Genomic DNA, 24536 nt, shown 5'->3' with positions numbered 1-24536 from the left:
GTATTACTATAATTATAATAAATATAATATATAATAATTATATGTATAATATATATGTGTGTGTGTGTGTGTGTGTATATATATATATATATATATATAAAATCCAGTATAAATCCAGCCAATGGCTGGATCTGTTGGCTTGTCCGCCATTTCCTATGTAATCTATTACGTGGCTGACTGGCCTCCTTTGGTGTGGGTCTAACTCCTTCTTTAGGTTAGGGTGGCAGCAGCACATGCAGAACTCTGGCAGCAGTAGGGTGCAGGTCATCCTGGAAGCAGGAGGGTGCAGGTGGTGGTGGGGCTCCTGCTGAGGCCAAAGACAAGTGGAGCCAGTGGCTCTCCAGGAAGCTGTGTTGGGCATCTCTATAGCTTCCAGGAAAGAAAACAGGGCCTCATCTGACTATGTGGGCAGTGTATAAGTCTCTTCAGTATGTCTGGATTTTCCACCTGGCTTTAAATGAGCAGCTTCATCTGCCTCAGCCTCCTGAAGTTAGGGAATGGGTGAGAAGGGAGGAAGAGCAAGGATGAAACTCCATTCTGACCTGTATTCTTGAAGCTAGCGGTGAGGCTCTGATTTGTCTGTTATAAACATGCACCCAGTATTTCCTCCTGCCTGCTGTCTCCCTGCTCTTAGTGATAGTGAGACCTTTTCCACATCAGATCACAACTTCTTGATGATGAGCCTAGCACCAAGAACGCCCCTGACCCCACAATACAGACAGCTCCTAGGCCCACCCCAGGGCCCCAGGCGTGGGTGAATGACCTCCATTACCTGAATGCTTTCCTTGGTCTCTGGAATGACTTGTTCCTGTGACTCCTCCGCTATTTTCAGGAAACTGTGGCTGCTACTACTGAGCTTAGCATCTTTGACAGAAAGAGTGGCATGAGGACAGAAAATAGACAATAAATATCTGCACAGTCACAGGACGTTGAAGACAGCATGGTAATTAATGTGTTTCTAAAATGCAGCACATCTGAAGAACTGTAGTGCAGAGGGAAGTACCATGAGGTGGGAAGCATAGCCCACCCCAATTCTGACCTCACGGTGCCCTTATGCATGTGATGGAGATAAAATGATACCTGCCCCTATAGGAGCTGTGGGAGCAAAGTGATGGCAGCGATAGGCCTGGCCTTGTAGGCCTGGCCTTGCCCACAGGGGCCCCTCACCCTTGAGGTTCCTGAACCACTGGTCTTTTCATGGGAACCCCCTTTCAAGTTTACAAACAATCGATTAGCAACTTTCTGGGCAGCAGGCTTTGAGATGATTTGGAAACATGGGCGCTGAAAATTAGCATAAGGGCTGCTTTCTGTTTGTTTGAAAATATTATAGCATGCAGTCGGACAGTGGCCACTATTTTCACTTCTCTACTTTCTAAGGAAGAAAGTACTGTTTTAACTGTTCTGGAAAGTCAATAATCAGGGTAGTGTTTGTGTATTTAACCTTCACTAAAAATTACAGTAGGAAAAAAACTTTCCCATTTTGTCTACAGAGCTTTTATCCCCATCCTTTCCCTCCCTCCTCCTTCTGCATTCTTGTCTTTCTTCCTGCCCATCTTCCTTCTCATCCTTTGAATTTCTCTTCCTGTCTCTCTGCCCCTTTCTCTCAACCACTCTCTTGTTGATCTTTCTTCTCTTCCCCCTCCTCCTCCCTCCGTTCTCCCACCTCCTCCTTTCTGGTTTGCCCTGTGTCTGCTTCGCTGGAGACTCTCAGCTCTGACAGCTGTTCACAGACGCCCTGGGAGGTTGTGCCCAAGGGCTGCCCCTCCACGCTGCCAGCATGGGCCTGCCCCTCCGTTTTCTTGTTTCTAATGGTCACATCAGACCTCGTGGGGCCAGAGGTAGCCTATCCTCTCTGCTCCCTCCTCTCCCACTCTGCTCTTCCAGTGCCAGTCAGGGCAATGGCCCCTGTAGATACCTCTCAACCCCCAGTCCCCAGATTATGGCACACCTTTTACTTACTTCTGGCAAAGATGTAGCTGAGTGAAACAAAATGAAATTCTAAGAGAAAAATTAGATGCCCAGGGAAGTGTAAAGGATATAGATAAAGAGGTACATAATATTGAAGGTAGGATGACTGAGAATCATATCCCAGCATTAGGGGTAGCTCTTTTGGCATGGAGAGAAAATCTGGAAAGAGGAGCAAAGGACCTAGAATCCCTCTTCTGAAGAAACATGCCATGGGGAATGTCTCAAGTCTCTAACTCCTGAATATGTGCTACTCCCTGCAAAGCTTTTCAGAAAGTCTATACGGCATTCTCATGATGACAAGTCACATGCTTTTTATGTTAATTTACTTTGTAGTTGAGATATAATGTGCGTACGGTAAAAATGCATGAACGTCTACATATACCTACTCCCATGTAACAATCACTTAAATAAATACCTAAAGCATTCCCAGCACCCAGAAGTTTCCCTGATCCCCCTGTCCAGCAATATAGTACCTAAAGGCAGATGCTCTTCCGTCTTATACCATCGATCTGTTTTGTTCAGCAGCAAACTTTTTGAATTAAAAAACATATATATCAATAACTCCCTATTCTTAAGTTCTACTTTATTTTTTAAAAGACAGCTTTTTTCTATTTTGTTTTAAATTTGAAGAACTACCCCCCTAAAAAACAACATACCAGATCTTTGCTGTGCCTATATTTCTTTAAAAAAATTTTTTTTAACGTTTATTTATTTTTGAGAGACAGAGACAGAGCACAAGCAGGGGAGGGGCAGACAGAAAGGGAGACACAGAATCTGAAGCAGGCTTCAGGCTCTGAGCTGTCAGCACAGAGCCCGATGCGGGGCTTGAACTCACAAACTGTGAGATCATGACCTGAGCCGAAGTCGGATGCTTAACCAACTGAGCCATCCAGGTGCCCCCCTATATTTCTTTTATAATTAGGACAAAATTACCAAAAAGTAAGAAACCTTAAAGAATGGATTAGATTCGCTATGAGCTGATAATCCCAGTGACTTCAGTGTTTTATAGTCTAATGTTCATGAGACAATTACCAACTACAACAGCTAACTGTCTTGGCTAAACTGTCGTGGGGTATTGCAACTTATTAGCAAGCAGTAGCCACACCGTCCCCAGACATGGCTGCATTTCAGAACTGGATGAGGTGAGGCAATATCTCTCGTTCTTGTGTCTCCAGAGTTTTGTGAGGTTTAATTAGTTAATGTTGATTATGTGTCCTGAGATTCTCAAATGTGAGGTACTATCCCAGGGAAAAGTCAAGGCACTCGTATTACATAACACTCAACTAACACCACCACTGAGGCTGCAAATTTAACCATTATTTTATTGCTTCCACTACCTATGCAGCTTAGAAACTACAAACTAGTGAGAGTAGAGGCACCATTTTCTATGTTCCTGCTCTTGAGATTGCTAAAATGGGATGGGTTTACCATGGAGCTAATAAAGCTGGAGGTTCAGACCTCCTCTCCCAGTAAAGGCCCCTCCCGTGGCACAGCATCTACTATTGCATTCATAATTTTACATTTGTTTTCTCAAAGAGGGCTCTCAAATTGTATAGACTTTGGGTCCCACAAGACCTGGATCTGCCCTGCTCTTTACCCAATAGTGATAGTACACGTGGAAAGCTAACTAGTACATTTTGATGGCTGCAGGAATAAATAATAGTAAAAAATCTGGTGGTTTTTAACATTTTTTAAAATATAGACCAAAACTCCCAAGAAAAATTTTTTAGTGAAATGAAACAAATGGATTCTAACAGAGTAAATATGAAAAATAAAGAATAAATATGGAGAAATAGTTTTTAAGACATTTTAAGAAACAGTCAACAACAAAATTTTAAGAAATAAGAACAAAAAGTAGGCCAAATTTCCTAATGAATATTAAGACATGTTATAAAGCCATAGTTAATGTGTTATTCAAGTAGGAACAGAACTGAATGGAATTCAGAAAAGAGCCAGACAATTATAAAATGTTGACATATGTTAAAGGTGGCATTTCAAATTGGTGAAGAAAGAATAAACTATATAATAAATAGTACTGGCTCACCATATGGGAAAAAATTAATTTGAGCCCCTATTTCATTTTATACATAAAAATCACTTCCAATACATTAATAGGTTTATTATTATTATTATTATTATTATTTTGAGAGAGAGAGAGAGAGAGAGCGCGCGCATGCACAAAAGTGGGGGAGGGGCTAAGGAGAGGGGACAGAGGATCTGAAGTGGGCTCTATGCTGACTGCGCAGTGGGGTTCAAACTCACGAACTGTGAGATCATGACTGAGCTGAAGTCAGATGCTCAACCGACTGAGCCACCAAGGTGCCCCCTTAATTTTTTTAAAAATATGTTTGAGTTATAGGAGAATAATCTGTGATCTCAGTGGTGGAGAAATTCTTCCTTAAAAATCCTTCTGCAAAAGGGTGGAAGTCATGAAAAGCAAATTACTTTTTATTTATTTATTTTTGTGTGTATGCCAGGCATTTTTATTTTACTTTAAGTTTTTATTTTAATTCTAGTTAGTTAACATATATACTTGACCACATCAAAATCTAAAAGGTCTTTCAAAAGTACCCTAAAAAGAAGTTTTTTTAAAAAGTAGATACAGGGAGCGGTACCTAAGTGGCTCAGTCAGTTAAGCATTCAATTCTTGGTTTTGGCTCAGATCATGATCTCACAGTTATGAAATCAAGCCATGCATTGGGCTCTGCACTGGGCATGGAGGCTGTTTAAGATTCTCTTCTTTTCCCTCTGCCCCTCCCTTGCTCGCATGTACACATGCACATGCTCGCTCTCTCCTCTTTCCCCCCAAAGTAGATACATAGAGAAAATATTTGCAACACACCTCATGGAATAACTGAATTACAGAAAGGAGAAACAACCCATTAGGAAAGGCAATGAATGTCCAGGAAATTTAAATGACCAATAAACACATAAAAGTGTTCATTCTCAATATTGTTCAGAGAAATAAAATTAAAACAATGATCTCTCCTTTCACACCTATCAGATTGTCAAAGGTTTAAAAGGCTGACACTGAGTATGAAGAACTGTGAAAGGGTCTGGAGAAAGACCACTGGTTTGGCCATGTTTGGTGGCCATGTGAGTACTTCCAAGCCCAGCAAGAAGAACTCCAGAAACAGAGCCTGTGAAAACTTGCAAGGGATCCAAGGAGACATGCGCTGGGATGTTCACTGCAGCACCCTTTGCAATAACAAAAGAGCAGAAACAATTTAAGTGTCCATCTAAGAACAAATATGGCACATTCCATGCAGTGGATGGAATACTACCCCGAAGGTAAAAGGAGTGTCTTATACCTATGTGTACCAACATTATTAGATCTCAAAGAGTGAAGAAGCAAATATCAAAATATCACGTACCCCAAAGACACCATTTATATAAAAAAAAAAAAACCACTGCCACAAAAGGGTAGTGTTTCTTCTATCAATATATGGACTTCATATAAAAGTATAAGAGAGTGGGGCCCCTGGGTGGCTCAGTCGGTTAAGTGTCCGATTCTTGATTTTGGCTCACATCATGATCTCATGGTGGGAGAGAGCCCTGCAGTGGACTCTGCGCTGACAGCACAGAGTTTGTTTGGGATTCTCTCTCTCTCTCTCTCTCTCTCTCTCTCTCTCTGCACCCCTCCCCTGCTCATAAGCTCTCTTTTTCTCAAAATAAATAAATAAATGTTTTTTTTTTAAGTATAAAAAAGAGGTCCGGGTGAACACACACTAAATTTTTTATAATGGCTATTTCTGGGGAGGAAAGGAAGAACCAGACTTGGAGGTGGTTCAATGGGAACACAGCTTCAATTGCATTATTTTAATTTTTCAAAGAAGGACAGTTTCATGTGTTACTAATGCAATCAAGATTTTTTAAATGTCCAATTAAATTATTAAATGTCCAAAATATTTGTCCAATGTGTTACAAAATAGCCATTTTTATTTATTATTATAATATTACAAATGGTTTCAAAAAAGCCTGCCACATGAATTTAAATCATTTAATTTTAAGAAGGGGAAAGATTAGAGGTTCAAGTTAAATCATTCCACTAAACTTCGACGAGTTGCAAGCACTTTGAGATTCTCAGAGTAATGAATAAGATGTAGGCCCTCATATTCTACAAGGCTCACAAGCGATCACATACACACACACATACGCACACACACCCTTATCTCTCTGTGTGAAAGCTGCTAAAGAAGGCATATGAATAAAGCACGCAGTGTTCATTTATTTATTCATTCATTTAAAAATTTATATTTCACACCTACCATCTGTTAGACATTAACATTCTAGGGGTTTCAGCAATGAACAAGACTAACTTGCACTGCCAAAGCAAGTTAGTTAGTGAATGAGAAAACATTAAATTATGATAGATGACATGTAGAAAATGAGACCCCAGGTGCTGCTTTAGATTGAGTGGTTGGAGAAGTCCTTCCAAACATTTAAGCTGAGACCCGAAGGCTAAGAAGTAGCCTTGACACAGTAAAAGAGAATGGAAACGGGGAGCCTGGGTGGCTCAGTCAGTTGAGCGTCTGACTTCAGCTCAGGTCATGATCTCACAGTCCATGAGTTTGAGCCCCATATCAGGCTCTGTGCTGACAGCTCAGAGCCTGGAGCCTGCTTCAGATTCTGTGTCTCCCTCTCTCTCTGCCCCTCCCCTGCTCATGCTCTGTCTCTCTCTATCTCAAAAATAAATAAAAACATTAAAAAAAAAAGAGAGAGAGAATGGAAACAATGAGTAGACAACTCTTTCTAGGAGTTTTGCTGAAGAGCAAAGACTTCCTTATTTCTTGACAGTTTTCCTTCCTTGATTTGCCTCTGATCCTGTGATCTTCTTTGTAATTATGTTACTTTCCTGGGGCTGCTGTGACAAATTACAGTCACCTGGTAGCTTAATGATAGAAATGTATTCTCTCACAATTCTGGAAGATAGAGTCCAAAATCAGTATCCGTGGGCAGAAATCAAGGTGCCAGCAGGGACACACTCCCTCCAGAGATTTGGGAAGAAGCTCTTCCTGCCGCTTCCAGCTCATAGTGGCTGTCAGCACCCCTTGCCATGTGACCACATCACTCCAATCTCTGTCTCTATGGTCACAATGCCTCTTCCTCTCTGTCTGTATTATCTCCCCCTTTCTCTTTCTCTCAAAAGGACACTCATGATGGGATGTCAGGCCCCTGAGATACTCTAAAACAAACTCCTTATCTAGAGATCCTTAATCACACCTACAAATACCTTTTCCCCAAAACTAAAGTAATATTTACAGGTTCCAGGGATCAGAATGCGAGCATCTTTGGGGAGGTAATGTTTCAGTGTACCTCAATGGGCACCTGTTGCTGAAGGAGTACTGTGACCATCCAAATACTTACTAGGAAGGTCAAACTCAACTTGTCCAAATCAAAATCACAGCATCTCCATCAAATAATTAATTCACTCTTACTATTCCCATATTGCAAAGTGGTTCCACCATCTACCTAGTTTCTGCAGTCATCCTTGATTTTTCCCTTTTCCATAACCTTCCCTCTCCATATGTAGTAAAACATCAAATTCAATTAATTCTCCAAAATATGTCCCAGGCTTCATCCATAATCAATGTTCTGGTTCAGTCCCTCCTCATCTCTTTCCTGGACACTCCAGTGACCCTTGGAAAGTCTTTCTGTGAACCAGAAGTTGACCATGGATTTCTTTCTAGTTGAAAATTCCTCATGGATCAGCTTCAGGTATGTTGTGAATAGATACAATCTAATCTCCTTTGCAAGGCATGTAAAGCCTTGTCTCCCCTCAATCTCCTGTCCTGCTCCATCTCCTGTCACTACCTCACTTAAAGCTCTAGAAACACTGAAATTGTACTTTCCCCTAATAAGCCATGGTTTCTAATACCTCCTTATTTTGTACATTTTGTTCCCTCTACTAGGAAAATCTTTCTGCTTATTCACCTAGAAAGCTCCAATTAGTTTTTGAAGTTTTGACTCAAAAGCTTTTTGTGTGTGAATTCTATGCTGATGCTCTCAAGATGACTTAGGTGTAATTCTGCTATAGTCCCACCACAATTTTCTAGCCTTCAAAACACTTCACTTTTTGTAAATTAATTTGTCCTGCATATTTATCCTGCCATTAGACAGTACTAGACTCACCATGTACTAGACTATAGACTAGGTTCCTAATGTCTACTATATGGGAAGTACTCAGTGTTTACTGAATGGCTGAATGAACAGCAAGAGGCTGATGATAAAGTTCACAATGATACAAAGAAAAACACTAGGCAGGCTGCATTAAAGGAAAAGAAAGGACTTTTTTCTTACTTTTCAAGGAAACTTTTCCCAACTGGACTGCAGTGCAGACTCCACACCATACAATATGACGAACTTGAGCTTAATTCCCTGGTAATCCCCATATCATTGTCTTTTTTTTTTTTTTTTTTTTTACTTTTTTAACATTTATTCATTTTTGAAAGTGAGAGAGACAGCCTGTGAGCAGGGGAGAGGCAGAGAGAGAGGGAGACAGAATCTGAAGCAGGCTCCACCTCTGAGCTGTCAGCACAGAATCAGATGCAGGGCTCAAACTCACGGACCCGTGAGATCATGATCTGAGCTGAAGCGGGATGCTTAACTGACTGAGCTACCCAGGCACCCCTCCCATGTCATTGTCTTGAGATGAGACCATAGGTTTTAGCCTCCTCCAGGCTAAATTGGAGTTTGTGTCTCCAATAGAAGAGGAGAAAGAGGTCATGATCAAAATCATTAGCATTATTCTTTTTTGTGGGAATAAGGGTTGAAATGATGATGCTGGTTTTTTACCCTCCCTGTATTTAGGCCCTTGCTATGTAATTTCCTCTCCCTCTGATTCTGGGGTCAGCTGTGTGATCTGCTTTAGATAAAATAATGTGTATTAGTTCAAAGCCTAGACTTCAAGAGGCTTTGTGTGTTTCCACTTGGTCTCCTGCACCTTTGTGGTCACCATAAGAACTTGCCCAATCTAGCCCACTGAAAGGATGAGAGGCACATAGAGCAGAGCCAAGGCCAGCCTAGATCAGCCAACAGGCAACCAACCCCAAGTCATGTGAGAAGACCCAGCCAAGATCAAGAAAGCTGCCTAAATAACCCCAGTTGTATCAGCAAAACATCCTTATTGTGGTATGCCACTGTGGTTTGGTAGCTGTTTGCTGGCAGCACTAGTGTGGTAATGGGTTATTGATGTAACCATGAAAGATAATAGAATTAACCAAATCGTGAAGCTGGTTCTTTGAAAATACTAATTAAATTGACACTGGTGAGATTAAGAAAGGAAAAGACACAAATAAATAGTACTAGTAATGAAACATAAAAATACAGGTGACATCTATTAAGTAAGGTGGTAGATATAAATCCATAAGAACATTAAATATAAATGGACTAAATATTCAAATTAAAAGATAACAGTTGTCACTCTAGATTATTACACCTGGGTGGCTCAGTCAGTTAAGTGTCCAACTTCGGCTCAGGTCATGATCTCACAGTTTGTAAGTTCGAGCCCCATGTCAGGCTCTGTGCTGTCATCTTAGAGCCTGGAGCTCCCTTCAGATTCTGTGTCTCTCTCTGTGCACTTTCCCTGCTTGTTCTCTGTCTGTCTCTCTCAAAAATAAATAAAAATTTAAAAAATTTAAAAAAAAAAGAACACTTGGGGCACCCGGGTGGCTCAGTTGTTTGAGTGTCTGACTTCGGCTTGGGTCATGATTGTGTAGTTTGTGAGTTTGAGCTCTGAATCGGGCTCACTGCTGTCAGCGTGGAGCCTATTTTGGATCCTCTGCCCCCCCCCCTGCCCCTCCCCTGTTCATGTTCTCTCTGTCTCAAAAATAAACATTAAAAAAATAACACTTAAACTCTATGCTGTTTATAAAGGGCACATCTAAAATGTAATGAAATAGGAAGAACAAAAATAAAAGGATGGAAAAAAGATACGGTATGCAAATATGAATCAAAGAAAGCATGTATGGCCATATTAAAATCAGAAAAAGTAGACTTTAGGGGCACCTGAGTAGCTCATTTGGTTAAGTGTCCGACTCTTGATTTCGCCTCAGGTCATGATCCCAGGGCCATAGGATTGAGGCCCATGTCAGGCTCCGCACTGAGCATGGAGCCTGCTTAATGTTCATCTTCTCTCTCCCTTTGCCCCCTCCCCCACTCAAGTGCTCTCTCTCTCTCTCTTTCTCTGTCTCTTAAAAAAAGAAAAAACGAAAAAGTAATTCTAAGGCAAAATAATATCACTAGAGATGAAGAGGACACGTTATAACTGATTTTTTTAATTCAAAGAAGATATAATTATTTAAAAATTATTCACCTAATAACACAGATTCAATATATATAATGAAAAATGTTAGACTCTGAGGAGAAATCAGTATATCCACAATCAAAGCAGGGGATTTTAAGACACATCTCATTAATTGATCAAATAAGTGATGAAGTCAATAAGGATAAAATATTTGACAACATTATTATCAAATGTGACTGATTCATATAGAACCCTGCATCTAACAACTACAGGATAGTCTTTTCATGGACCCAAGGAACATTTTCAAAAATTGACCATATGTTCAACAAAGTTTAAAAGATTAAGATCAGAGTAGGTTCTGTGACTTCAATGCAATTAAACTAACACACAGTAATAAAAAGATAACTAGAACATCCCAAATAGATAAAGAAAATGTGGTATATACATCCAATGGAAAATTATTCAACCTTGAAAAAGAAGGAAATCCTACAATATGTTAACAACATGGATGAACCTTGAGGACGTTATGTCAAGTGAAATAAGCCAGTAACAGAAGGACAAATACTGCATGATTGCACTTATATGAGGTACCTAAAACAGTCCTACTCATAGAAGCATAAAGCAGAATGGTGAAGCCAGGGGCTGGGAGGAAAGGATAATGGGGGGGGCAGGTTGGCTGCTATTCAACAGGTATAAAGTTTCAGTTATCCAAGATGAATACATGCAAGAGATCTGCTGAACAACACTGTAGCTACAGTTAACAAAACTGTATTGTACACTTAAAAAATTTAAGAAGGTAGTTTTCATGTTAAGTATTCTTAACACAATAAAATAAAATAAATACATAACAGAAAAAGAGGGAAAGCACATTAGACCATGCAAGCTAAATTTGTGATCACACAAAATCAAGATGTTAGATTGATTCAGAAGATCACTCCATTCCAAAGGGAAAGTTTTCATCCCACGAGTTTGGAGCAAAGGGTCCATGGGCAACATGGCCGAAGGCAGGGCAGACAAAGGTGGTGGTGAAGGGCCTGGGAAGCTGCCAGAGCAGGTAGAGGAGGAATCCCAGGTTTTGCACGGAACTGGCCACTGTAAGTGGTTCAATGTGCAAATGGGATTTGGATTCATCTCCATGATAAACCAAGAGGGAAGCCCCTTGGATATTCCAGTCGATGTGTTTGTGCACCAAAGCAAATTATTCATGGAAGGATTTAGAAGCTTAAAAGAAGAAGAACCAGTGGAATTCACATTTTAAAAATCTTCCAAAGGCCTTCAATCAATACGGGTAACTGGACCTAAACCACCCCTGTTTAGGAAGTGAAAGAAGACCCAAAAGAAAGACACTACAAAAAAGAAAAACAAAGGGAGATAGGTCGCTCTCCAGAAATGATTAGGGCCAACATACAACCCCTTCAAAAATAAGACTGTTCGGGGTGCCTGGGTGGCTCAGTCAGTTATGCATCCGACTCTTGATTTCAGCTCAGGTCATGGTCATGGTTCATGGAATGGAGCCCTGTGTCAGGCTCTGCACTGATGGTGTGGAGCCTGCTTGGGATTCTCTCTCTCACCCTTTCTCCACCCCTTCCCCACACTTGTGTTCTCTCTCTCTCTCAAAATAAATAAATAAGCATTAAATACATACATACATACATACATACATACATACATACATAACAGATATCCCCATATGTTTGAGAATAAATATTCTTTTAAATAATTTGTGGGCCAAAGAATAAATGAAGTGAAATTTCAAAAATATTGATAACGAGGGGCACCTGAGTGGCTCAGTCAGTTAAGTGTCTGACTCTTGATTTCAGCTCAGATCATTGACCTCACAGCTTGAACCGTGAGTTCAAGCCCCATGTAGGGCCCTGCATTGACAGTGTGGAGCCTGCTTCAGATTCTTTACCTTTGCCCCTCCCCACATGTTCTGTCTGTCTGCCTGTCTCTCTCTCTTCTCCAAAATGAATAAACTTAAAAAAATATATTGACAATGAATATATTACATAACTTGTGAGTTGCAGCTAATTCCAGGCAGAGAATAATATTTCTAGTTTAAAAACTCATAGAAAAAAGGAAGAAAACTGAAAATCAATGAGCTAAGAATCCATCTTAAGATATAGGAAAACAAACATCAAATTAAGCCTAGGGGCGCCTGGGTGGCTCAGTCGGTCCGACTTCAGCTCAGGTCATGAGTTCAGCTCAGGTCAGTCTGTGAGTTCGAGCCCCACATCGGGCTCTGTGCTGACAGCTCAGAGCCTGGAGCCTGCTTCGGATTCTGTGTCTCCCTCTCTCTATGCCCCTCCCCTGTTCATGCTCTGCCTCTGTCTCAAAAATAAGTTAAAAAAAAATTAAGCCTAAAAATAAAAAGGAGGAAATAATAAAAGAGCAAAAATAAAATAAGTAACAAACATAAAATAGGGAGCACCAAACAAGCTAATAATTGGTTCTTTGAAAAGACTAAAAAAATTGATAAGCCACTAGCAAGACTATTCAAGAGAGAAAATACAAATAACCAAGGTCAGGAATTTTGAAAAAGGCAACATTGCTACAGAGCTTATGAACAGTAAAAGCGTAATAGAAAAAATGAAGAATACCTTCAACTTTATCCTAATGCATTTGGAAATGTAAAGAAATGTACAAATTCTTATAAAAAATTACAAACTTAACCAAAGAGACAAAGAAGAATAGTTCTACTACAATTTATTTGAAATTGCAATCAAAAACCTTCCTCCAAAAAGTCCACCAGGTTCAGATAGCTTCCCTGGTAAATTCTATAAAACATTTAAAGAATAAACATCTCTATCCTTGCATAAACTTCCAAAAATAGAAGAAGGAAGAATACTCCTCAAATTGCTTTATGAGGCCAACAGAACCTCATTTCCAAAGTCTGGCAAAGATGTTTCAAGAAGGGAAAATTACAGACCAATTTCACTCATGAATGTAGCTGCAAAAATCCTCCACAAAACATTAGCAAAGAATCCAGTACTGCCTATAAAGAAAAATATATTATTAACAAAATAGTTAACATACAAAAATTAATCAATGTAATTCACCTCATTAACAGAATAATGAAGAATCATATGATCATCTCAGCAAGTACAGAAAAAAAGCATTTTATAGAATTAAATTCAATTTTAAAAAAACAACAACCATTATTGATAAATTTCTTAGCAAACTATAAATACAGAGACTTCCTTATACTGGTCATGGGTATTCATAAAGTCATCCTTACTGATAATGTATTCAGAACTTTCCATTTAATATTAAGAACAACAAAAGGATGCCTGCTAACACCATTTCTACCCAAGGTATTAGCTAGTACATGAAAAAGAAATAAAAAGAATAAGGATTTGAAAATAAAAAATAAAAATTTACATTATGCAGAGAAAGTCCAAAAAAATCTGAAGATCATAGAATTAATAAATCAGTGTAGAAAGATCATTGGATATAAGGTCAATATCCAAAACCAGCTGCATTTCTATATAACAGCAATAAATAATTTGAAAACAAAAATTTTTAAAGATAAAATTTCCAAAAGTGTGAAAATATCAAACACCTAGGAATAAATCTAATAACAGATGTGAAAAAAAATCTGTTGCAACAAGTATAAAACATTGTGGAAAGTGGACATAAATAAATTGAGGAATATAGTATATTCATAGATTAGAGGGCTCAATACATTGTAAAGATGTCAATTCACCCTACACTGATCTATAGATTCAAATCAATCCCATTCAAGATCTGAAATTATTATTTTTAAAAATTATTTCTTGGTTATTTATTTATTTATTTATTTATTTATTTATTTATAGAGGAAGAGAGAGAGTACGTGCTCACACAAGCACAGAAGGGGCAAAGGGAGAGGGAGGGAGAGAATCTTAAACAGGCTCCATGCAGGGCTTGATCTCACAACCACGTGATCATGACCTGAGCTGAAATCAAGAGTTAGACACTTAACCGACTGAGCCACCCAATGACCCCTCAAGTTATTATTTTTGAGCTCTCAAGTTTATGTGAGAAATCAGATAAGCTATGTTTTTAATTTTTTTTTTAAAGAATTTTTTAAGTAATCTCTGTACTCAATGTAGGGCTTAAACCCACAACACTGAGATCAAGAGTGCAAAGCTCCAGGGACTGAGCCAGCCAGGTGCCCCACAGAGAAACTGGTTTCAAAATGTTTTAAGGTAAGTTTGTTTATTTGTTTGTTTGTTTGTTATGACTATGTTACTTCCTGTAGTTTAACTTCTGAGTTCTTTATGGTTACTTTGATTAAATAGATAGTTAAGTATTTTTTCAGAGTAATCTGTGATCCTATTAAAATCAGATGTTCAAACCTTTTAAGATATTTGACAACTTTTGGTATTTTGCCTTCCCAAAATAAAATCCTAAGTAAAATCGTGATCCTTAACTGACTTCCCAGGGGGTCCCTGGAAAATCTCTAAGGATTTGTTCTTTTCCTTGTAAAATGAGAGATATCTAAAATTCATTAAATACATTGAACTGCATAAGAAGAACTGTCAAATAAGAAGAGATGTTTAACTTTCCCTAGGTTATATTTGTGTGGGTGAATGTTATTAATACAAATATTTCAGGGATTATATGAAGGTCCTAGAAATGTGTCAATGTCCTCACTGTCCATATGTGTCCTGGTACTGCTTTGCCTGATATTAGACACAACAATAATATAATGTTATCAACATTCCAGTTATTACTTGCAAATGCAGTGTGCCACAGAAACAACAACATTTCCTTGTCAACTGTATTAATTTCATAACAAACACTCATAAGATCTTCAGCCACAGCCAGTTAAGTCTTTTGCCCTCCACAGACAGGAATTGGTTGCCCTGATGCTTCCATGGAAGCTCTTCTTGCATTCAGCTACAAGCCAGAACGTGTGTCTTCAACAAGAGAAACTGTGTCAAAGACCCATGGAAAAGGGACTATGCAAGGGACCCTAGAGCTTAGGCTTCTGGTAGCATTGACAAAGTAACATTGACACCATACCAGTGGACTGAACAAGGAGTCACAAATCTCCAATGGGCAAACTGATGGGTTCATGAAACTGCTAATCCAAGATCAAGCAGAACAAAAATTAATTACATGGTACTAAATGAATTAATGAAGGATAATTACATCATTTGTTTAAAATATTGCTCCTGGATTTAAGGAACCACTTTATTTTTGCTTCTGTTTTTAAAATGTTTATTTATTTATTTTGAGAGAGAGAGAGAGAGAGAGAGAGAGGAGAGAGAGAGAAAGGCAGAGAGAGACAGGGAGAGAGAGAATCCCAAGCAGGCTCCATGCTCAGCGCAGAGCCCGATGTGGGGCTCGATCTTACCTTGATCAGGTGAGACCATCACCTGAGGTGAAATCAAGAGTTGCATGCTTACTTGACTGAGCCACCCGGGTGCCCCTTTATTTTTCCTTCTTAAGCTATTTTTAACTTACAAAATTTAGTAGATTATACCTTTGAAAACATTTATCTTTTTCTCCCTCCCTCATCCCTCTAGAATTTGTTAACTTATTGAATATTCTAATTTTCATGGCAATATAGTTATTTTCAAAGGTTCAATAAGAATCTTTCCTCTTTGTAAACAAGACATAATTGGAAACATTGGTTATATGACCAAGGCTTTGACTGAAATGTCATATTTAAGAATGACATGTATAGAATCAAATACAACTAGACAGTTTTAAGGAAATAAGGTTGATTTTACAGAGCTAATGCTTATAAAGCCCTCTTAGGTATTTGGCACCTGGATTATAAAGTTTCCAGCATTACAGGTGAGTAAGAAAAGATATTTTGGATATTCTTCAGGAAGAAAGAAATTCACCCAAATCTATAGGTACTTCAACTGAAACATGGTGCTGACTTCTTGGCTTGGCATTCTAGCCTCAAGAAGCATTTAAAGGTCTAACTTTCTTATAAAATTCTAGCAAAGAGGCTCTCTACTTCTCCCAAGTCAAAAAGATGCATCTTTTTCTGCAATGCCAGCAGCACTCCTAAGACACAGTGGTGAAGATTAGAGAAAACAGATTTCTCAGCCATTTTGGGTACCTGGTTGCCAGAGCTCTTTTCAACTCTGGCAAAGTGGATATTATCACCATCAATGACTCTTTCATTGACTTCAATTACAAAGCCTACATGTTGCAGTATGATTCTATCAATGGCTAGTTCAATGGTACAATCTGATTAGCATTAAAAAACCAGTAGAACCTTCCATATTTTCCCATTGAAACCCTAACCCTTTCCCCACTGTTAAATTGGTATACACATCTTTATATCTGGCTATTCGATATATCTGGCTATAGAGCATTTCTGCATGCAAAATAAACTTTTCTCCGGTCAACCTGTCAATTGTCAATAAATTTGCAGGTCCCTGACCACTCAAACTTCAGTTGGTAGAGAAAAAGTTTTTCTTCTCAACAAATACTTTTTATATCAAACAAGAAAAATAAATAAATTAATCAAGCAACTAGAATAGGAACATCGAAACAAATCCAAAAATTTTTAAGAAAAAGGTCATAGAAATAAAAGCAAATAAATTTTTTGAAATAAATTCAAAAAGAAGGCCACAGACTTGGTAGATAAATCTAAGAGCTAGCTCTTTGAAAAGATCAATCAAACAAAAGAAGCTAATTTTTTTAACTTTATTTGAGAGAGAGAGAGAGAGCACACACGTGCAAGTAGGGGAGGGGCAGAGAGAGAGGGAAACAGAATTCCAATCAGTCTCCATGCTGTCAGTGCAGAGCATGACATGGGGCTTGATCCCCCTAACTGTGAGATCATGATCTTAGCTGAAACCAAGAGTCAGATGCTTAATGGACTGAGCCACCCAGGTGCCCCAAGATTCTTTTTTTTTTTTTTAAGAGAGGGCAAAAAAGCAAAGGGGAAGAAGGAACTATAACCAGGTACAGTAGAGAAGAAATTACAGGTGAAGCTCCAGACTGGGCACGTGGAAGCTGGGTCCATGTAGATCTCAAGTGTCCTAGTTAGAGGTGACAGTAGTGCCCACCAGGGTGAAGTCTAGTTTGGTTACAAGCAGAGTCAGTAACAATTTCCCTGCAATGGACCACATAGTAGCCATTACTGGAGGCTAAAGACAGACAGTGCACAGGACCGACTCACTGGGAAACCCGGAGCATTATCTACCCAAGGAGACATCTGCAGCAATGGCAGATGCCTGCTGGGAAGCTGGGTAGAGTGAAGCTAAAACTCTATGAGGGGGTTAAAATAGCATCAGTGAAGCTGTAGATTCCAAGAATCAGGACAGAATCAATATAAAGGTCAGGAATGGAGAAATTATTATAGATCTCTGCACTGACTGGAATAAGCTAAAATAATTTTAATTTTTTACCTACAAGAGTCACTTTAATCAAGTGATCAAAGTGACCACACATCATCAGTAATGGGACAGACTGAAAGTGTGTAATACCAGAATGGATGCAATGAGAACCCAGTCCCTTCTCTGATAGTCCTGCCAAGAGTGCAGAACTTGAATCTCATTGGGAGGAGACATCAGACAAACATAAATTCAAGGAAAAACTACAGAAGCATGGGCCTATCACCTTCAAAAATGTTTAGACATCGTATTCAAGGAAAGACGGAGGAACTGTCCTAAAATGAAAGATAACAGGGCAACTAAATGCAGTTCGTCATTCTGGACTGGATCTTTCCACTGTAAAGGGTATTACTGGGACAGATGAAGAAACCTGAATGAGGTTCATGACCTGTGGATTAGTTGGAGGTAACATATTCAAGGAATTCTTTGATACTGATGTATGTTTAGGTTTGTAAAGGAGAGTGTCCCTCTGTAGGAAACACACACTAAAGTATTCACAAGTGGCTCCACAGGACATCAGCATCTTATTTTCAGATAGTTCAGGAAGAAAAAAAGTACCTGCAACTTCTATGTAAATTTAAGATTGTTTTTCCATTTTAAAAAATAGAGGGGGGAAATAAAAGCATTGCCCTAGTGTTACTTCTGTGACTCCATTAATTCCGTTGTTTTAATTCATTACCTCCCAGTGCTCTTCATAGCACATGTCTCTTAGGTAGTTTTACTCACAGTTCTATTCGTTTTGCATTGATTTTTTTCACAATAAATTATATCATAACCACTTCTCTTCACTCTTTGTAACCTTTTAAAATGTTGCTGCACAGGCATCCCATGGATAGCCACAAGTTTAGCCATCCCTCTCTTGTGGGAGATTTGGGTTTTTTTTAAATTTATTGATTTATATATCATTTTATGTGTTCATTTTTAGTATTATGATTAAGCTTAGTGAATAGTATTGAATATGTATCTCCTTACAGATTTAGGGTTATTTCTTCAGACTTGCTACAGCTGAAATCAAAGAATAGAAACCATTTCTACACTGTATTGTATCAGCTAACCTTCATGTCTGTCAGAAACTCATAGTGCTAGTTACCAAGGTCCTTGCCCAGGACGAAGCATCTTAATTACAATACATACCTATAACTAAGTACACAAAAAGGGGGAGAAGCAGATCTTGGGTTTTAACGTGCCTTTCAGTTTTAGGGAAGCTGAATATTTTCTCATATTTACTATAAATAATACTTTTTGCATAGTTTTGTGATGTTTTTCTTTTCTCTAAAATATTTCAAGAATGAAATAAGCACTCAATAAGAAAAAGAAGTCTTTTTCCACATAGAGTTAGATGTATTATAGAAACAAAACCAAGTAAATATAAATAAGTTATTTATAATTTAATAATAATTATTATATATAATATAGAATATTATATAAGTATATGTCTATACACACACACACACACATATACATATAAAATTTTCTAGGCCCAAGATGGAATTGCTCCTGCCTGAGGTGCCCCATCAGCTAGCTAACTGAAACTTATATAACCTTCATGTTCCTGTTAAGTGTTCCACTTGACCACAGAGGCAGTATATGCAGTCAATCAGTCCCCAAAAGCCAAACCAACTGTGGGGCCTTCTCGCCCCAAACAAGGCTAACTGTGTGGCCCCAGCCCATCAGATCTATTTTGTTTTTCTTTTCCTTGTTCTTTACTGTTTATTCTATAAAAGCTTCTGCCCTATTTTACAGTTCTCCAAAAGGGGACAATCCACTTCATGAAGTGTCAAATAAACTTTGTCTTCTTTAATCATTTTTAATAGTATATATGTATGTGTGTATATACATATGTACATACACACTGAATATATATATATATATATATATAACTGTATTCCAATAATTTTTAAATCTTTGTATATGAAATGATGCTTTTCTAGAAAAATCTAATCTCCTAAAGTTGATTCAAAAGAAATAGAAAATCTGAATTTACTACTATCTTTGAGGGGGAAATGGAACATGGTCAAAGATAAACCTCAAGTGGGAGTCAGCTTCCAGAAGGACTGTTTCAGGTTTTTCACTAAGCTAGCTATGTATTCCTGAAGACTGAAAACAGCAAAGCCACAGCAATATGCGGTGGAGAAAAGGCTTGCAAACCAGTAGCAAAATAACTGTCTTCGCATTGGGTTTAGAATTAGTACACTTTCCTTTGTTTGTTGTCATGGGCAAAGACTGTGATTTTTAGTAATTGCTTCCTTAGTTGCTTTGCTCAGATTAAATTTGGTCCATGATACTTTAAGAGTCGTCAAAAACCCTGTGTAAACAGACACAGAACTCACAGTGACCCCAGTGCAATGGGTGCAGCCCACCGGCAGCCAATTTAATCAAGGGGGAATTCAGAGTATTCACCGCAAGCAATTGATTTTCAAGAGAAAAGTCAGCAGGATCAAACAGCCTGTTGGGATGAAAATCCCCTGAATCACCCCTATCACCGTGTTTTCTAGCAACTAACTCCTGACTCCATATAGTGTAATAGCCAAATTACTATAATTATCCTGCAACACAAGTGGCATATCAACATTATTTTAAACGTGGATTTTTTGCATAATCTTTCATTATTATCATTCATCCTCCCATTTGGAAATGGCAAACAACAACAAACTGTGATCTACCCCCGAAAGAAAAAAGGTCACCAAAGAGAACAAATAAAAGGGCTATTTACATGTGAATATACTAACAGAGATGTGTTTTACAGTCAAATACACTCTTGAAATTCATTAAATGCCTTCTCCCCTGCATCATAAATATGGGCAAAACAGACATCACCTACTGAGAAAATAATCCCAGCACACAATGATCATAACGAACATAAATAAAGCCACTTTTCTTTCAAAGACCGCAAGGCCCTATATGAAAATGTGTTTGCATTTCCACCATCATGAAATGAATCTGACTGGCGGTGAGCATGCCAGTCATAATACAAGTCCTTCCCAGTGCTGAAGAGGAGGGTATGAATGCAGTGCCCAGTCATCTTGCTCTCTGCAAAATAACATTCTTAACTGGGTGCCATCATTTGTTGCTGCTGTTTCTAAAGGCATTCAAAAGGACACAGAAACCAGTATTTGAATTAAGATGAAAAATCAGCAACAGATTTTGTTAAGTACAGTTGACCCTTGAACAACAGGGGTTTGAATCACATGGGTCTATGTATACGTGGTTCATATATATATATATATATATATATATATATATAAATATTATACTGCACAGTGCTTATAAATATATTTTCTCTTCCTTACATTTATTTATTTATTTTAATGTTTATTTATTTTTGAAAGAGAGAAAGACAATTGTAGTGTAAGCAGGGAAGGGGCAGAGAGAGAGGGAGACACAGAATCTGAAGCAGGCTCTAGGCTCTGAGTTGACAGCACAGAGTCCGATGCGGGGCTTGAACTCACGAACTGCGAGATCTGATATGAGCCAAAGTAGGACACTCAAATGATTGAGCCACCTGGTGCCCCTCTTCCTTACGATTTTAATACTTTGTTTTCTCCTGCTTACTTTATTGTAAGAATGTGGTATATAATACACACAACATACAAACTATGTGTTTATTGACTGTTTATGTGATTGGAAAGGCTTCTGGTCAACAGTAAGGTATTATGGCTACATTTCTGGAGAATCAAAAGTTTTCCCTGGAGGAGCAGACAGAGCCCCTAACCACCATGTCATTCAAGGGTCAGCTGTAATCAAAAGGCTAGCCAAGCAAGACTTTTAAGTCAGTGTTCCTGACAATAAAACTGGGCTTCAAGTTTGGATCATCTTCTTCCTGGTGTGTTACCAGTCCAGGGGCTCCACCTTAAGAACCCCTGTAAGAGTATATGCTGTCAACCTTGGAGATAATCACATGAGCTGGGCATAAGTCTGCTATTATATATCTGTATTATCAACATCTCTATCAAAGCGTCAGAACTCACATGGTTAACTGTAGAAAACCAAAGTTGGTAAGAGTGTCTAAAGCTTTGAAAAAATGTAATTTTGTTACCTTCATATATCAAACACATATTAAGTGGTTACAAAAAGACAAAAGTCAGTTGTGATAAATATGAATTGGTATATCAAGCTTTGTATGAGCATCAAGTAGAACAGACTTTGCTGCCATTATCTGCATTATTGCCATAGCTTATAGTCTTGGCCAGGGACTTGGCCTTATAGACTTGGCTCCAGGGAACTATTAACATAGGACCCTAAGTGTTATGGCTGAATTGTGTCCCCACAAATTTCATATACTGAAGTATTCACCCCCAGTACCTCAGAATGTGACTATATTTGAAGATAGTGTCTTTAAAGAGATAGTTAAAGTAAAATGAGGTCCTATAGGTGGGCCCTAATCCAACATGACTGGAGTCCTTATAAGAAAATTGGGACACAAACAGGGACAAAGGGATGAACATGTAGAGACATGGGGAAAAGACACAGCATCTACAAGCCAAGGAGACAGGTCATAGAAGAAACTAACCTTGCCTACGTCTTGATCTTGGTTGGACTTCTAGTTTCCAGAACTGTGAGAAAATTAATTTCTAATGTTTAAGATCCCCAGTCTATGGTACTTTGTTAGGACAGCCCCAGCAAACTAATACAGTCCTAGTGGGTCACTAAATAACTACAGAATGTATTGGGTGTTTAAATACTGTTCTGAAATATATAATGCAAATATTTTGGCAGGAATACTGCTATGCTGTAAACATAAGTGTTTCATCCATTTTTGGAATCCATGTTAAAAGAAAAATAAAGTAAAATAGAAGGCAACCCAAGCATATGAAATAGAACATTAGGAAGACAAGCTAAAAAGCTATTTGATACACCATGAAGATTTGATTTAGCCATTGTTTCTTAGCTTTGGAACTGGAAACTGGTTTCAGGTATTTCCTCCTCCTATAGAGAGAATCTCAGGTAAGTCTAATGAAAAGAAATTTAAATAAGACATAAAGAAACAGGGATGCCTGAGTGGTACAGTCAGCTAAGTGTTCAATTCTTGATCTCAGCTCAGGTCATGATCTCATGGTTTCTGAGTTCAAGCCCAGCATCAGGCTGTGCACTGATGGCCCAGAGCCTGCTTGGGATTCTGTATCCCCTTCTCTCTGCCCTTCCCCCACTTGTGTGCACACGTGCATGCTCTCTCTCAAAATAAATAAATTAATTAAAAAATATTTTTTAAAAGACATAAAGAAACATTTCCTAACATTTCCTAAATATTTTTAAAACATTTAAAAGGTGAGGTGCCTGCGTGGCTTAGTCAGCTAAGCATCTGACTCTTGATCTCAGAGTCATGAGTTCAAGCTCAGCACTGAGCTCTATGCTAGGCATGGAGCCTACTTAATAGCAACAACAAAAAACTTAAGACAACATGTTTTATATGCAGATGTTATGAAAATCATATTTTGAAGGACCTTTTAAATATAAAGTAGGCAACACTCTTGCTGGGTGGTTTGGTTACAAGGGGCTACACAGATTATTCTTTTGAAAGGCCACAAATCTGCTATATACAACTAAGTTTCTCCCTGCCAAGAGCATATCAGTTCCACAGAGATTTGGTCCAGTGGGCCCTGGGTGCATAATGAGATTCGCAGATCTGAACCTCGCAAGGGTTCTTTCATTTTTTTTCAAAATTTCATTTTTTAAAAGCAATCTATACACCCAAGGTGGAGCTCAAACTTAACAACACTGAGATCAAGAGTCACATGCTCTTCCACTTGAGCCAGCCGGGCGTCTCTCATAAGGGTTCTTTCAAAACAGAGACTCCTGCTCCCCAGGTCACACCAGCCTACATGACAAACAAAAGTTTGGCCTTCTGCTTATTTATTTATTTTTTTTAAATTTTAACTAGTAAATGTGGCAATGCCAATACAGCTGTGGAAATGCAGGCTGTGCCCTATTTTGCTTTATGCGTCACCAAGAAGACTGCCACCTCAATTCTGATCCAAAGTTTTTACTGTAACGATGCAGTGAATAAAAGACACAGCTTGATTTTCAAATGCTGGGCAGGGCCAGTGGTGGGGCCAACTGGAAAATAATATTGTTTTGAGCCATTTTATTGTTACTGAAAGAAAATACATGTAAGCTATCAGGCATATACAATGTCCTAATGCATGTTCACTAAGCTTTCAGAGAGTCTTATTAGCATTTGGGGGGAATCTTAAATTTCATTTAGTACAGTTTCTCACACAAGAAGAAAACCTTTTTGTAAACACCTATGACTGTTTCTTTATGAATTCGTCCAATATTGGGGGAGCTTGCTACTCCTAAACTACGATTTTCAGTAAACAAACAAACTTTTACTAGAGTTTCCTCATATTGGGAGAAAATCTGCATCCTTAGACTTTGTTCCTATGGTCCCAGTTTAGTCCCAAGGTTTAGTACATAAAAACCAAAATTTACAAGTACATGTAATAGGTTATGCAAGCAAAATGAGCAGCTGAGAAATGGACACATATACAAGCTATTCAAGTAAAATGCAAATTGAATGTGCATGGTTAAACTTTTCAGAACCAACAGAAACTTGTGATACCGCTGAAGTAAGGACTGGGAGGCTGATTATAATGTATGTAAGCCTCTAAACAGGGAGGGCCACTATACTAACTTAAGAATGTTGAGACTTGACATTAATCTGCTGAGAAGGGTTGAGGTTGGTGTGATACTGCAAGTTTCACAGCTGGTGGGGAAAGAGTAGACCTTGGGTCAAGGATTTGAGAACAAGTGCTTTATTTGGGGAGGTGATGACAGGAAGCACCAGTAGGGTGGTAAGGAAGAGAGAAAGGGAAGAAAAGGCAGTTAGTAAACACATGTCATTACACAGATTACCACTGTGGAATGCTGGAACTGAATCCCATGGAACAACTCTGGGAAACAGTATAAAACTAACGTCTCAGAGTTATCCCACCTGAGAAATGAGAGAACTGGGGTATTTATACCCCGACTGCTGG

General features: G+C 38.6%; 1 protein-coding gene across 4 annotated transcripts in view; it reads right to left on the bottom strand.

Moving 5' to 3' along the window:
* The window catches only part of CFAP61 (cilia and flagella associated protein 61), a 280634-nt gene that overhangs the window by 196858 nt on the left and 59240 nt on the right, over positions 1–24536 (bottom strand). For all 4 annotated transcript variants that reach the window (XR_007461949.1, XM_049650101.1, XM_049650103.1 and 1 more), the window contains exon 9: positions 773–864. Coding sequence is in view for 3 of the 4 variants with exons in the window: in XM_049650101.1 (XP_049506058.1) it covers positions 773–864 (92 nt within the window). In the remaining variant the exon portion in view is untranslated. The remainder of the gene's footprint in view (positions 1–772; positions 865–24536) is intronic.

This window comes from Panthera uncia, assembly GCF_023721935.1.
Source record: "Panthera uncia isolate 11264 chromosome A3 unlocalized genomic scaffold, Puncia_PCG_1.0 HiC_scaffold_11, whole genome shotgun sequence".
NCBI lineage: Eukaryota > Metazoa > Chordata > Mammalia > Carnivora > Felidae > Panthera > Panthera uncia.
The sequence above is the reverse complement of the archived record's forward strand: the minus strand, read 5'-3'. Positions and strand labels throughout refer to the sequence as shown.